This window comes from Anomalospiza imberbis, chromosome 13 (genome assembly GCF_031753505.1).
Source record: "Anomalospiza imberbis isolate Cuckoo-Finch-1a 21T00152 chromosome 13, ASM3175350v1, whole genome shotgun sequence".
In the NCBI taxonomy this organism is placed as follows: domain Eukaryota; kingdom Metazoa; phylum Chordata; class Aves; order Passeriformes; family Viduidae; genus Anomalospiza; species Anomalospiza imberbis.
In genome coordinates this window covers 12,319,558-12,334,465 of record NC_089693.1, presented here as the reverse complement: position 1 = coordinate 12,334,465, position 14,908 = coordinate 12,319,558, and the positions used below count along the sequence as shown (strand labels likewise).

Below are 14,908 nucleotides of genomic sequence, written 5' to 3'. Positions count from 1 at the left end.
AAAGAGAATAATTTTCCCCTCTTTCAGAGATTGATGAACGATTCACAAGTCAATCATTTACTTTTCAATGCATTATTGCCTGATTAGTCAAGTGCTGATGCAATTAAACTTAATGATCTTACTGAGTAGGTGTCTGCTTAGATTGACATTTTAAAAGAACATTAGTATTTTTGTAAAACAGAACCTTTCTTTGTTTTTACCATCCTATTTCTATATTTCCATTGCTACCAGTCACCACTTAGATGAGACTGCACTGTTCTCATTTGGAGCTGGTATCTAATTACACATCACAGATCAGCTGCTAAAGAAGCATGCAAACCTTATGAAGTATCAGTTCAGGAGTTGCTCCAAATAGAGAAGAGATTATGCAAGTTACTTTTCCCAAGGTGAATGACAGACATGCAGGAAGGGCTCAGTTTCTGTTGGCAGGAAGGCCTGACTGACTGCTAGACCTCAGCCTCTGGAAGACTGGCAGAAGAGAAGATTCCATCCTGAGGGTGCTAAGCTCCTGCTGCTGCTGCCAGGAGAGTAGAGAAGGCACAGGGCATCCCACGTGACATGGGAAGCTTGAGGACACGGACCAATGAAAGGAATCTTCTGTATGTAAACAAAGTTTAGTAGCAAAGTGTTCAAGTCCAGGAAATCATTTCTGGTGAGGAGAATAAGCTTTCCTTCTGAGAGGAGTGCAATTACTTCTCTATTGTTCTCCTAGTTCCTCCTCAATTTAGTCTTGGCTGTGTCTCCAGTGAGAAAGTACTACTTGGAACATAAAGGAATTTGAGAGAACACACAGGAAAACAAAAAACCCAAGATGTCGTTTTACATTTGATTTCAAAAAGTGAATTTAGCAGGTGAGAACATGTTAATAGCTATATGCTTTTGCTTTGAAAGGGACAATTAGTAGTGAAATTAAGCAATGGAGGACTTTGGTAGGAACTGCATGGAAAGAAAAATCCCTGCAAGTTAGAAAACAACAGGGTCTAACAGTAGACCACCGTCTGGTTTACGCTTTCTATGTTTGTTCACTCTCTTCAAAATATTTAACACTATGACCACAATTTGTGTATTTCTAGGAAAGAAAACTAAAATATTGCTGTTCCTACTCAGTCACAGATCCTGATTTTCCAGACATGGCACAGGCTTCCTATAGAAGTACCTCCAGTGTCTTAAATGGTGCATTTGCACCAGGGAGAGCTGATGCAACAGGAAGACCATCAAGTCCATGGGCCAACAGTTTCAGAAATAAGTATCTAAAATTAGGTGCCTAATTCCATAATTAGGAACTTGAGTAGAGGTGGACTGGTTTTCAAAAACACTGCAGGAGTGACAAATTCTGCTGAAGTCGATTTGAGCTGGAGGGGAGTTTTCCATTAATACTCAGGCTGTTTTATTTAAATGCCTGGTATTGTTACAGGTATATTGGACATCCTGGGTTGAAGGTTTGAACTTTCCCTCCCAAAACATAACTGTATCAGCCTGTACCCAGTGCACAGAGCACTCATCATGTGGTCCTCTAGAGTATGAGTATATTCCATCCTCACAGACATTATTGTGTGTGTCTGGGGACTCAAAACAAAAAGTTTAGAAAAATACACTTTCCTCTCTTTGATCCTGAGGCAAGCCACAAATGTAACAGAGGCCTAAGGGCTGTTCCAAAGGATGCTGGGGAGTAGCTTTGTGGAGGAACTTCTGCAGGGGTTGGGGGATGAATACAGAACAAATCTTCCTCTGCAGCACCCACCAACAAGGTCCTTTTGCCTCCCAGACCTGTATGGAATAAAGCAAGGTGAGGAGCTCTGGAAGCACTGCCTAATGACACTCATGGATCTTGGCATGACATAATGAGCCAGGTTACCTGAAAGCTGTATGGATGGGAAATGCAGTTTGGCTGTTTCTAATGTATTTTTAAATCTTATTGGGTTGATGCTATTCAAAAACTTAAATCAAGTTGTTACATCAAGATCATTTGGGCTAAAATATTTACTCCAAAGTGCTGGAGGCTGAAGCCAACAGCATAACACAAAGGTAGGCAGACACAGAGAGGACAATTGTCTCAGTCTGTCCTTGCTATTGGGCTTATAGGCATCTTGAGAAAGAATAATAACAAACTCTTTTCCATTTAACTAGATCCTCATATCTGTATAAGATAAGGGTTTATAATTCAGTTTCAGTAACAGTTTGTAGGAATCTATTAGTTGTTGTGAATTCATAAATTCCTCTGACTACATAACTCATTTATTTGCAAAGTGGTTACTACTGGTGACAATTAAATGATAGTTGATTCTTCACAGGGTTTTTTTAGCACATTTCAAATTTGTTCCATTGCATTCTGTACCTTCCAGTCTATTCCTGATTGCCTTCATCCTTTTGCAACAATATTCTCCCAACTGCAGTAGCATTATACCACATAGGTGGCAGCCATGTCAAAAGCAGTTGTGCCACATCATTTAACAGGCAGTAATTGTGTCCAGGAATCACAGGACTCTTGATCTGCTGCATCAGGCATTACTTCTTTGACAGCTAAAGCTGAAAAGACACTTGGGATGGAACCTAAAATACCCCCTGTTTCAGGTTGCAGGGACTGTGCCAACAGTCTATGGTTCTGAAGAAAACACAGCCATATGTTTATCTTGATTTTTTGGTTTCTTTTTAAACTTAAGTTCTATATGAACAAGACTTACGAGACATCACTGTGTCATGTTGTCATGCTGACCCAAGTGAGGACATTTTAAAATCCAATGGCCCATTTGAGACAAATTTCACATGTGGTTACTGTCTACAAGAGAAATAAAGGTCTGGCACATTTCAGGAAAAGGAGATAGGGTGGCCCTGTTAAGGTTTCCACCAGGAAAGGGGCTGCCACCAAAATCATGCACTGTTTGTGCCAGAGCTACTTTGTCCACATCGAGGCTACAGCCTAACTTCTCACCTGTGTAGACAGTGAGGTTAAGCTACCATGAGACAGAAAGGGATAAGAAACCTGGTTTTGTCCCTGCTTGTGCTCACAAAAGTATGTGTTGGTCTAGACTTGGCAGTGGGAGGGCAATTAAAGTTCTGTTTGTGTTTCTAAGCTAATCCTGCTTTTGTGTGATGTGTAATGCAACCACGTGCTTTTCGGATATTTAAGTTGATGTTAAGCTTCTGAGGTCAGAGATTCATTTCAGTACTGTCATTGCTCTCATTAGATTTCCAAGTGTGTGTAAGCAAATTCCCCTAGTGGAAGCCCCTTATCCCATATTTTCTCTGTGTATTCATGCAGTATTTATTAATTTTTTTTTGTGACTGGGAGGAAAATTACGAGTTCAAGGACATTTTTAGCTGTTTTACCCAAACTAAGTCCATAAATTTGTTTGGGATCTTTATTTTGCTTTTATTATTATATGTGGAATATGGTATAATTAGATCTCTGGAATAATGTTAAGTTTTGTGTTCTTCTTTTTTTCAGATCAATTATGTGTCTGTGTGGTCAAAAGGGAAAAGTCCTTCTTCATCTGAAGTGAAGCAGGACCTGAAGGATGTATCTCAGACATACCCAAGGCTCTCAGGGTCCAGGAATGCACTGACTCAGGAGTGGAAGCTGAACCTGAAGTCTCCGACATGGTCACATAGAGTAGGTCTGCACACCAGATGTGGCTATCTCTCGTCATATGCCTAAAACTTTTTTAATGATAAGTGGTTTTCAGGTTGGCATTTAATTTCCCATTGGCTTGAACTCCTAAGAACTAAAAGGTAATGGGAAGCTAGCTGGCTCACTAATTAAAATGGAAAAAGTATTTTGAGATAGCATTTTCCTGGAAGTGGGGTCCATTTGTGTCTGATGAGCTGTTTTATAGAGAGTGCCAAAGTGAGATTAAAACTTTAAAAACTATTAAAAAATAGTATGTGAAGCTTAATGGCTAAATAGCTATGATTGTAATTAAATAGTAGAAAGGCAGATTTGGTTTTGGCTGTAAAACCAATATTAGAACAAGGTACAAACTAATTTGCAGTGTCCTACAGCAACAATTAATGTCCCAAAGGATGTGACTTCTCATTAGGATGACTAGGAGGATCTGACAGGTAGCTGAATCATGCCCACTGTAGTCACGCTGAACTTCATCTACATGCACCCACAGTATTTATTGCTCAGTTGAATTCTTCCTTTTATAATTCTGGATTGCCACATGTGCAATTACATTGCATCCGGCAGGGAGCTTTGAGATCTGTAATTAGCAAACACGGCTACAGCAGTCACACAGCAACAGAAGTGACACTCATGTACTCACGAGTGTAAAATCAAAGCACTGCACCTCCCACTTGCCCATGACTGAATTTAGAGGTGTTTACTGCACAGTTTATTTTGTGAAGCACCCTCCCAGTGTAATGATACACAACTGATAAATGAGAGCGAGAAATAGGTGCAGTGCATACAAGCCAAACAGCACAGAACTGAGTTATTCTGGAACTTTACACTCTTTGCAATACCTCCAGCGGATGCTCAGCTAGCTGTGAGAAAAGAGTGGCTGTGCAGAGCCCAGATGTACACACATCTGCAGGGATCCTGGCACGGGCGGGGGAGGGGGTCCGCACCTGGCAGCCCCGGTCCTGACCTGCTTTACTAGGCAGGCCTGACGTGAGGGATGGCGCCGGACCGTCCCTTTCAGTGAAACCTGAATTTCTGCTGGATTAAGGCGGTTGTGTAACCGCAGCCCAGCTGACTCCATTGTTCCTCCGCACAATGTAGTTATCAGCGTGAAGTGAGCGCCGAGCACGGCGCCGCCGGGCAGGGCGGGCGCGGGCAGCGCTGCCCCGGGGCAGGGACGCAGCGAGCGCCGCTCCCCGCCCCGCAGCCCGGGCTGAGCGGGCGGGGGCTCAGCATCCCGCCCGGCGGGCACCTGGCGCCTGGAATCGCCGCTCTGCGGCCGCTCATACACACGTGCATTTAAGCCCCGGCGGCCATGGGCTCGGGCTCCTGTGGGCACACGCAGGGCCAGCGTGGGAGGACACGTGTGCGGGAGGCAGAGGCAAGGAAGGCCGGGCAGCGGCTGACGGCACTGCGGGAAAGGCGCGGGTGAGGGGCCGCGCCAGCCCCCGTCGGAGCCGGGTGAGTGAGAGAGGGGCCGCTCCCCTCCCCGGGGCGGGAGCCCGACTGCCAAAGCACTCGGCGGGGAGGTGAGGGGCGAAGGGACGATGCCATTTGCGCAAACCCATAAACCCAGCGGCGCCGTCTGCAGTGTAGGGGACGGGTGTCCCCAGGCAGCGGGGACCGCGCTCCCGGGCGGTACCGGACCGTGCGGAGCCGTGCCGCGGCCGCGCTCTGTTGCTGTGACAACCGAGCTGCTCGACGGCGGGCGGGCGGGCAGCGGCGCGGGGCATTGGCCGCCGTGCGGCACGTGGGGCGGCTGTGGGCCGGGCAGGCCCGCCCGGGGGCGGGATGAGCGCGGCGCGGGCGCAGCGGGGCCCGCGGTCCTGGCGGGCGGTGGTCGGGTTCCCCCCTCCCCTGTCGGCGGCCGAGCGTGGCGGGTACCCCCGGCCGAGCTGCGCTGCCCCGGCTCGCTCTGTCCTGCTCTGCCCTGCCCGCCGCCGGGCTGTGATGTGTGTGCCCCGTTCGGCGGGAGGCGGGGAGTGCCCGGCGGAGAGGAGGGGAGTTAGTCAGCGGCGAGGAGGAGGAGGCAGGGCCGGAGGCAGAGCCATGGAGAGCAGCGCTGGGCGGGCGGGGCGGCCTGTGTGACCGGGGCGCATCGCGGGGGCACGGCCCGACAGCCCGGGCGGCAGCGGCGGGGCCGGGGATGAAGGTGCGGCGCAGCCCCACGCCGCCAGCCGCCGGCCCGTGACGGGGCGGGGGCCGCGGCCCCGACGGGGCGGGCGGGGGGCCGCTCGCTGCCTTCCTCGGGGCAGGCGGGCGGGCGGGCAGAAGGGAGGGGACTCCGGCAGGGGCTGCCGTCGCCCGGGGCCGCGGTGACTCAGAGCCGGCGCGGCCGGGGGTGAGCCGAGGTCTGTTGTTGTGGGATTTTTTTCCCCGGCAGGTTATAAATAGCCCCGCGCGGCGCCGTGTCACGGAAGGACACCCTGGCCGGGCGCGGGCAGAGGCCGCCGGCGCGCAGCCTCCCCCGGCCGGCCGCCGCCAGCCCGCCCGCCCGCGGGCCCAGCTGCCGTAGCGGCGGGGCCGCCTCCCGCCGGCTGTGCCCGCTCCCGGGGCGCGAGTGACACCGCTGGCCGGGCAGCCACGGCCCGGCTCCGCGGGGACAGCGGCACGGCACCTCGGCCCTGTCAGACCTCGCTGAGGCAGCAGGAAAGATGAAGCCGGAACGAGGTAAACGGCTTATCAGTACATTTCTTTTTGTTTGTTTTGTCTGTAGGATTAGAGGTAGCCCGGTGGTTGGTTTCGATGTTATCGCTCTATTTCCTTATCCCCTCCCCTGTCATTTTGGGGGGTGGGAAAGAATCCAGGTACTCGGGCTCAGCTCGGGAAATGCCAGTGGGAGTGGGATGCGGAAGGTGCCCCGCGAAGGGGGTAACAGCCCCATGTCCTGCCTGCCCTTCGGCTTTCCATTGTCTTGGCTGGGTGGAAGGAGACAAACGCCGTAGCGAAGTGCTTTTGCTGTGGGAATGCTGCAGTTCGTGTGTCAGACACAGCCGGCTCGGTAGCACAGTCCTGCAGTGCTGAGGCGAGAGTTGCTCAAAGGCAAATCGGGCATCGACAGACAAAGCCGGCAGATGTACAGAAATATCCAAATACAGCTGAAAAACACACTGAAAATAACCATAACTCACATCTGTGTTGTTTTATAAACTGACAGTGCTTTTTCTTTCCGGTTATAACTGAGATGTTTCATAACAAGCATGGCGAAATATGATTTTTTCACGATTATTTGGTTATATCTTATCGGATTACTGACATCTGGTTTTACAGAAAAATCAAGTCGGCCGTCTACGTATATGTTTATAACACTTGAGCTCTTTTGCCGTATAGCAACAGCTGCTGATGCCCCTAGAGTTGGAAATATGTCATGACTTCTATTTTGATCCACAGGAGCAGTGATTATTGATTCCTGTTAAACCAAGATATGTTTTTAAGAAAATCTTATGAGTGCTCATCGTAGTATTCCGAATGTTAATTAAAAACAATAATCCATGTTTCCTAAAGTTTTGCTGATTCTATTGATTATCTGGTTCCTTTTAGTTTAAAAACCTGTTCTAATTCTGTCATAATCACTTTGGTGTTTTGAGACACACTTATATAGCTCAGATATTCGTGTATTAAATGCTGACACTTACACGACATACACATCTTAATTAGGTTTGTTAATGACATGTTTGCTAATAGCGACACTGCATGCATGACCACTCTTAGATGGATTTCTTGTTTGTATGTGCTGCAAGGATTATATGGTGCGATGATAGCACAGATAGTACAGAAGCAATCACAAATTAATGGGGTTTAAGTACCATGATTTTGAAATGGGCCTTTCTCATTGCTTTCCTCATTTCTTAACTGCTTAAACCTTCACACCATCCACTGCAGCAAGGCTGGTTGTTTTTAGGATCTTTAGATTTTAATACCAGACACTGAAGTTTGAAAACTATTTACTGTCAGGGTGAAATTATATTTCACAATAGCCAGGTAAAACCCAGGTCAATATTTACAGCTTTAATATGTTCTGGTCTAGCAGTTCAACATCTACCTGACCTTTGTATATTCCTTTCTTTAATTTTTAGGCAGAAGGAGTTAGAACACTGCAAACATTTTCAGTTGCTGTAGGATAAGTTATCAGATGCCTTTTTTTAACAAATCTGGTGTAGAGGGAACCAAATTTGTACAGAAAGCAAGTTATGAGGTTGCTGGGGTATTTTTTGTGGGTTTTTCATCCTTTTTTTTCCCACAAGCTGCGAGATAATAAATTGAGATTCATAAACACTGTAAAGTGTTTACCACAAACTGGGCAAAATCCTTCAGAAGTTATGTCTTGAAATTCTTCTAAGATAATTAACAAAAGTCTTGAAATAAATCATGGGCCTTACCAAATGTGGGAGGGTATCTCCAGCCATTTTAGTGGATCCCTCCAGCTTAACTGTGTGCTAATACAGTAGAGCAATACCATGCACAAAGGGGGTTGTGAAAGTGCTGCCTAAATGCCATGTGCAACCCACAGAGACTCTTAGGAGGCACGAATCATGCAAATGTTTACATGTGCTGCTTTCTGCATAGCAGCTGTACCACAGGGCACAAGCAGTCAAGTGTGCAGTCACCTGCTTCCAATTGTCGCAGATTAATAGCAAAGGGCAGAGGAGAAGCAGACCACTCAGCTTGCCACAGGTTTCACTGCTCTACAGAGCCTCAAAGTCCTGAGAAAGACTGTAAGTTCACACCACAAGTAAAGCATAAAGAAGCAGACTTTAAACAGGCTTGCAATGTGTTGGCTTTTTTGTTGTTGTTGTTCTTACAAACAATTCTATCAGAATCAATTTGGAGCAGAGGGATGCAGTTCTTGTTAGAATTTAACTCAGCACTGCACTGAAGATTGTAATGCCCAGGCACATTGGGAGAGGTGTGGTTTAGCCTTTGCTGAACTACCAGTAAGGTTCTTGTTATCCCCAGCGAAGATGGATGATGCAGGAGAAGAAAGAAGAGTTCTAAATGTACAACTATTTTTATCAGTGGGAAAGGTTACAGAATGTTTAAATTTAAGGAGGTGAGAGGGATGGCAGAAATGAAGAAAACATGGGAATTCGGCCCCAAGGTGCTTACCTACCTCTATAGGAGGGAAAGTTAGAAAATTTGCAGATGTATATATGTAATGTGTGAGAGCGGTATGGAGGGGATGGAATATGGAGCTCTGCATAGCAAACCTGCAGAGCAGCTTTGTGGGTGAGGGAGAGCAGGGAAGAGAGCTTCGAAAGTGCAGGTAAAAATGTGGACTTTTTCTTTTGCCATGCAAAAGCACAGGGCATTCCCAGGATGTATCTCATGAACATCACTCAGGACATGGCCATCAGGTGGGGTTTGAGTGTGGGAGGACAGTGGCTGCTCTGAGCACGTTCCCAGAACTATCCGTACTGGGTCTAGGGAACGCAGTAACTCAAGTACTGATGGCTGCTGCTCAGCTTCACCTTCCCTGTGCTGCCATTCTTAAAGTGAACTGTTGATTCATCTTAAAATACAGTGGTCATGGTTCTTCAGCTGAGGGTCCACTGGTGCCAGGGAGAGGAATGATTTATCTCCCTTTCTTACATACAATGTTTTTGGAGTGATGTTTGACTTTGGGGTTAGTTTTGGTTGTTTTTTGGTTTTTTTTCTTTCTGCAGTAACAACATATCAGGTTACCTGGCTTTGATCCATGATATCATCACGATTTGGTTTCTGCAGTACAGCTGCCTAGTCAGCTGCTTCATGCTGCATGTTTGGACTGCTGTTTCCTTTCTCAAGTACAGAGCTTTGCTCTTGCTTCTATTGAACTTCGTTCTAATGACTTCTGGTCGCTTCGGCAGTTTATTGAGTTTGGAAGACAGAATAGGGCTTCGTAGCAGAGTGCTTGCAAAGTTTTCCAGCTCAGCTTTGTTCATAAACTGTATAAACACACTGTTTCACCATCAGCATTAATGAAAACATTGCATAATGTCAGGGTGATAGCTTGCTGCCAAACTCAGAAGGCTTGTTATGTACTCTTAGAGTACACTCGGTGCACAACTGGAAAACATCTTGTGGTTTAGATGAATCTACAGTATACTCATGTTTTACTGTGGAAATGTTACAAGACATCAAAAGTTTTGCTATAGTCTAAATAGCTGGGAGTTATTGCTCCTTCCTCCTCCCTCCCCCTCATTGCATGAATGATCAGTTAAAGGAGGAGGACAGGCTTGTTTGTCTCTAAATGAATGCTGGCTGGTTTTTATCACCTTATTCTAGTATTTTCTTACTTTCTTATTGCCTTGCTTTGTTTATACCTCTATGTGTGTTCTGTGTAGAGACTATTTTGTTTTCTCTTACAAATTAAACAAAAAGCAGTTCTTTCTTACTTTCTGAAGCATTAATTCCCTCCTTGAGATTATCCTAATTTACAGAAATGACTTTCTGTCTACAAGAGAGGAACAAGCAGACTGAAGACTGCTTTTTCTCTTCTTCCTTCTTTGCAAGTCAAACTTGGATATGTGCCTCAGGGTCTGTTTGTAGTAACTGGGTTAAGGAACTTCTGCCACATTACTTGGTGGGTTGGTGTAGAAAGAGGTAACTCTTGGTTCAGCAAAAGTCTGTTTACTGCCTCCTGTGGGAAACATAGCTGACGTATTTTGGGATGTATCTGTGGGGAAAGCTGGAGGAGAGATTAATGAACAGTTGATGGGATTTACATTCTTAGGAGGAAGGATGAGGAGGCATGGGACTTGGGGGAAGTGAGCTGAACCAGTGTGCTCAGTTGTGGAGTTGGTTGTTAATTTAAGAGATGTGGGTAAGGCCCTTGTTTTTATAAGCATAAAATATGCCCTATATTAACTGGGGGAAGATGTTGTGGAAAACTTTAGCAAAGATGATGTGCTACAGAGTATGCAGATTAGGAAGTGAAAATATATATTGAAAAAGGATGAGTGCTGTTTTAGTGTCCTATATTGAACCATGATACAGACACTTTAATTTTGTAGTATCTTCTCAGTGAAATGTCACAAAGCACTTAAACTTTTCCACGGCAGAATGATGTAGCCAGTCAACAAAGTAATAAACTGGAAATGAGCTGCTTCCTGCTCGGTGGAGCTGTCACTCCAAAGGCGTTCGGGCAATGCTTGGGGCTGGGTTGCCACAGGTAAGTGCAGGTTGGGTGCTGATGAGCTGGGGTGACGCTGTGCCTGCCCCGGGAAGCCCCCGGGCGAGCAGGCTCTGCCACAGGCACGTGCGGGAGCTGCGTGTGCCCGGGGAGCCTGCTCCTCCTGCCTGCACGGCTGTCACACAAAACCTGCTCCTTCTCGGAAAGAAAGAACACCTAAAACTCTTCCAGGTAAAAAACCCCACCAAGCCAAGCAAACTGACAGGTGCTGCACTCGGATTCTGTTCATGGGGCATGAAGCCATCCAGCTCTAATCTTTGGGGAGAGCAGATTTGTCCTGATAACAGATAATATATAGATACAGGATATGAGTGAACAGGAACAGAAGCCTTTTCTCTTTAATTGAGGGTGGAGTCTAGATGCTTTCAATAGAGTTCTGTCCTTGCACCTGAAAAATGGCAATATACGCTTTTTAATTAAATTTAAATTTAATATTAAATTTAAATTGTACCTCAAACATTTAGCTTGGAAGAATTCTTAGCTTTTAGGTGCTTAACTTTTTAAAAATGTTAAGCACCAAAAAATTTAAAGTATATTTATTTGTAGAATGGAAAAATCTCAGGTTTTAATTTGAAATGCCAGCTTAGTTTTCTTACCTATTCTGCAATTTGTACCTAGCTACTGACAGCAGGACAAGTCTTCCTGTTGTAAAAGTATTTCTTGGGTTGAAAGGGTGCTTTTATCATTGTTCAGCAGTGAGAGTTTTTTTTTTTTGGCATACCTGTTTCTCAGAGAGAACCATTCTGGAAACAACTTTGCCATTTTTTTGTAGTTTGCTTGGTGTTGTCCGTATTAGCTGCCTTTAGCTGTTGCTAAAAGAGATTGCTGCTGGAGTGGCATTTAGGTGGATATTTTGGGGCTTGTGGATATGCCAAGCCCATAGGCTTGGAATATATAAATTGACCCTTCTGACCATATTCTTTACTTGCTGCAGTGACAAATTTTGGCATGTCAGATCAGATCCCTGGGGTGAAACATATTAGGTTGGACTTTGTTGTTAAGGGCACTGTTGACATTATTACTGGATCTGAGGTCTGCCAGCTTCTAAATGTTTTTAAAAATAAGCTAACATTTATAAATACAGATTCTCATGAGAGACAAGAGTTTGCTGCCAAATGAAATTCTACTTATTAAAATTAGAAGTCTTCTGTGAAAATAGTCACTGATGAGAACACACCAGCTATATGACATTTGTTAAGAGAACTTGCTCTGACTGCTTCACTGTTTATAAAATGTTTCTTTGGTATTTTGACAGATTTCTACTAATAGCATCCATTTAGTGGTGAAGAAATAGCCATAACCTTTTATCTTTTCAGCAATGAGTTTAAGGTAACTGTCCAGCTAGTCTTTTGGTCCATAAGGTCTTGCAGTTTAAATATAGTGGTAGTTATTGTCTCCATTCCAATGTAATACTTGATAAACAATGTTTTTTAGATTTTTGAAAGTGTTTGACATCATTGTCTTTCAAGGAGGTGGTAAATTGTTTGGTCTTTGCAGGTCATTTAAATTTAATGTTTAGACAGAAGCCAGTTTTTAAGTTAAAATTGTTTTAGAAGTGCATGTACAGTTGCATGGTTACCTTTGTACTACTCAGTACTAAAACTCCATGTGTAAGTAGGCAATTAAGGATGAATGCAAATACAGAAGAGTGCCTCTTGGACCTGGGTAGGTAGCTGGACTTTGGAAGACTTCACTTGCATTACCTATTCCTTTTTCTGCTGGTCTTGTGCAGGGTGGCATGACTATAGCTACAAGCACATGGCTGAAGCCACGTGAGTTATTCTTACTCTGCAATCAGAACTGTACTGAGATTGGAAGAGATTTTTTTTTTTTTTAACAAAGGCTACTTGTAAACAGTATAATTGAGTTGTAAGTCATGAAAATTCTCCATCTTTTCGTAACAATTCAGAGTTAATCTGACCTAGTCAAAACCAACTCATTTGTACTAATACATTTCCTTCTATGTTAAATGGGCCTGATTAGTTCTTTGGCTAGTGATTTTTCATGCTAGCTTTGGGACCAAAGCTGGTTCAAGTTGCTGTCTGTGATGGTTACAACATCACATTGACTCAATGCAAAGATGTAATAGGCTAGTGTGAGGATGTTCTTGGGGATAATTTGGAGAGGGAGCTGTGTGTGAGGCAGCTGAACACACAGGGAGGGAAGCACTCTGCATACATGAAATACCAATGACATTTCATGTCTGTGCTGTTTGTAACAGTCCTTATAATGAATAAAGGCAAACAAAATAGCCTCACTGAGAAACCTTCTGAACAACTTCATTTCTTCAGGAGCAGTAAGGGGAGCTCTTCCCCCCCATACACATTTATTTCGGTTTGACCACTTTTCTTTACGTGGGCAGGCATGCAGTCTCTCTGTGCAGGTATGTAGTACCAGTAACCATGGGCAGCTAAGCTTCCCTCTTAGCAATGATCAATGCATTTCCCAAAGCCGTTGGCTTTTTCTAAGGAAAGAAACAAGCTGGATTTTCTTCTGAGGCATAAAAAAGGGAGAATATATCTGAAATAAGGACTCTGGTTGCACGTGAGCAATGTCATCTGTTTTACATTATACAAGTTAGTGATCTTTTTTCCATCAAGATCCCTGGGAACCATGTTGTTAAGTAAGCCCATTTTGGATAGTGAACTACTTTAGGGAGTCTATGAGCAGGTGACTGCTTGTGCTAATTTAACCTCTTAATGGTGCTTGCTGTGTATGCAGGGATTCCTTTTGCCCACTAATGAGCCTTCAGGATTTCTAGGACATATTTCACACTTCTCTGTGCTGTAACAAATCAAACTTCTTTCTCAGGATGCTGTGCAAGTATCAACTTGTTCTGTATAATGGGGGCAGGAAGGGCAAAAAGAGACACAGAACTACAGTAGAATTGAAGATGGCAAGTATTATCCCATATCCTCAGTACAATCAGCACCACAATGGGAGGTGGTAGAGTGGCAGCTGGTTTCTTCTGAGGGACAAGGGAAGGAGAGGCGCAGGAAGAGCTGCTGTAGTCAGCCTGCTTTTTTTTTCACAGTAATGGGAAGCCCTTCTCCCCTGCCAGGTATTGTTCTCCTTGATTCCCCGCCAGGGCACCAGCCCAGCAACGCAAGTGAAACAAACCATGGCTCAAACTCACACTTCCAGGCAGGTCAGCAAGTTTGGTGGAAGGCTTTGTTTGCAGACTTGGGGGGGCAGAGAGGGTGTGTAAGAGCAGTATCTGAGTAAATGTCTGTGATGGCTACTTGCCATAACTTTTGTGTTAACAGAGAGTGAAGTTTTGATATGTTGAGCTTATGCTTTTTTTAATGTGCAGTTTTCTGTAAAGCCACAAGTACTGGTGCATTTCCTTTGCATGTTAGATCTGAATCTTTTAAATTCTTGAATCTTCAAGACTTCTATTTACTTGTTCTTTATTTCTAAAATTTTCATTAAGTAGGTGAATTTGAGGGTAGGGAAGAAGAGAATAGTTGCACCAAGAAGGGAAGAACCTCAGTAAATATTACAGTGATGTGGAATAAAAGAGGAGGAGTTTCCTATCAATAGGAACTGTACAAGGATAAAATTGTGAAGGTCAGCATGGACTGGGGACGCAGTTAAGTCAAAGGGATTTGATACCAACACTCATGCTGCTCAAAGGCAAACCCATTTGTCTCTGCTGTACGTCTTTAAAATTGAGTTTCAAGTGTATTTTCTATGCAAGTTTTCTCACTTCAGTTGCCTTTTAGTGAAAAGTATGACATTGCTTTGTTTTAATTTGAGGGGGAAAGAGCTTCTTCCTTTTGAAGTACATGCTATTGGAGTCGCCAGAGGAATTTTGTTTATTGTGGGGAAACCATGAGAAACAAAGTATCTGGAGAGCTGGAATTGGAGGATAGGCCTGGGTAATGGTTGCTACCATAGCTGTACTAGCAGTAGTACTAATGGTGTAACTGCCTACACCATGCTAATGCAGGCAAGGTGTGGAGCACCCCTCTGAGGAGTCTGCTGGTAAAAACTGGAGGAGTAAAACCAGATAGCTAGTTCATGCAGGGGAAACAGGAGGAATAGTTGATAATACTGGCAATGTCTGAAGGCAAAGTTCAGTGTAAAACTGCTAGAATGCACACCTGGCTCAT

At 44.9% G+C, this 14,908-nt stretch overlaps 1 protein-coding gene and 1 long non-coding RNA gene across 4 annotated transcripts in view; both read left to right on the top strand.

Annotated features, from left to right (window-relative positions):
* The first annotated feature begins 586 nt into the window (after positions 1-586).
* LOC137481963 (uncharacterized) lies at positions 587-2,187 on the top strand. The gene is made up of 2 exons (XR_011003802.1): positions 587-851; positions 1,114-2,187. It is a non-coding gene; the product is annotated as an uncharacterized lncRNA (long non-coding RNA).
* Positions 2,188-5,068: 2,881 nt separating this feature from the next.
* Positions 5,069-14,908, top strand: part of ATOSA (atos homolog A) — a 47,811-nt gene continuing 37,971 nt past the window's right edge. The window contains exon 1 of one of the 3 annotated variants that reach the window (XM_068203972.1): positions 5,069-5,083. Coding sequence is in view for 1 of the 3 variants with exons in the window: in XM_068203966.1 (XP_068060067.1) it covers positions 6,277-6,292 (16 nt within the window). In the remaining 2 variants the exon portion in view is untranslated. Of the gene's footprint in view, positions 5,084-6,130; positions 6,293-10,757; positions 10,773-14,908 lie in introns of those variants that run through there. The other 2 variants (XM_068203966.1, XM_068203968.1) reach the window with 2 other exon arrangements.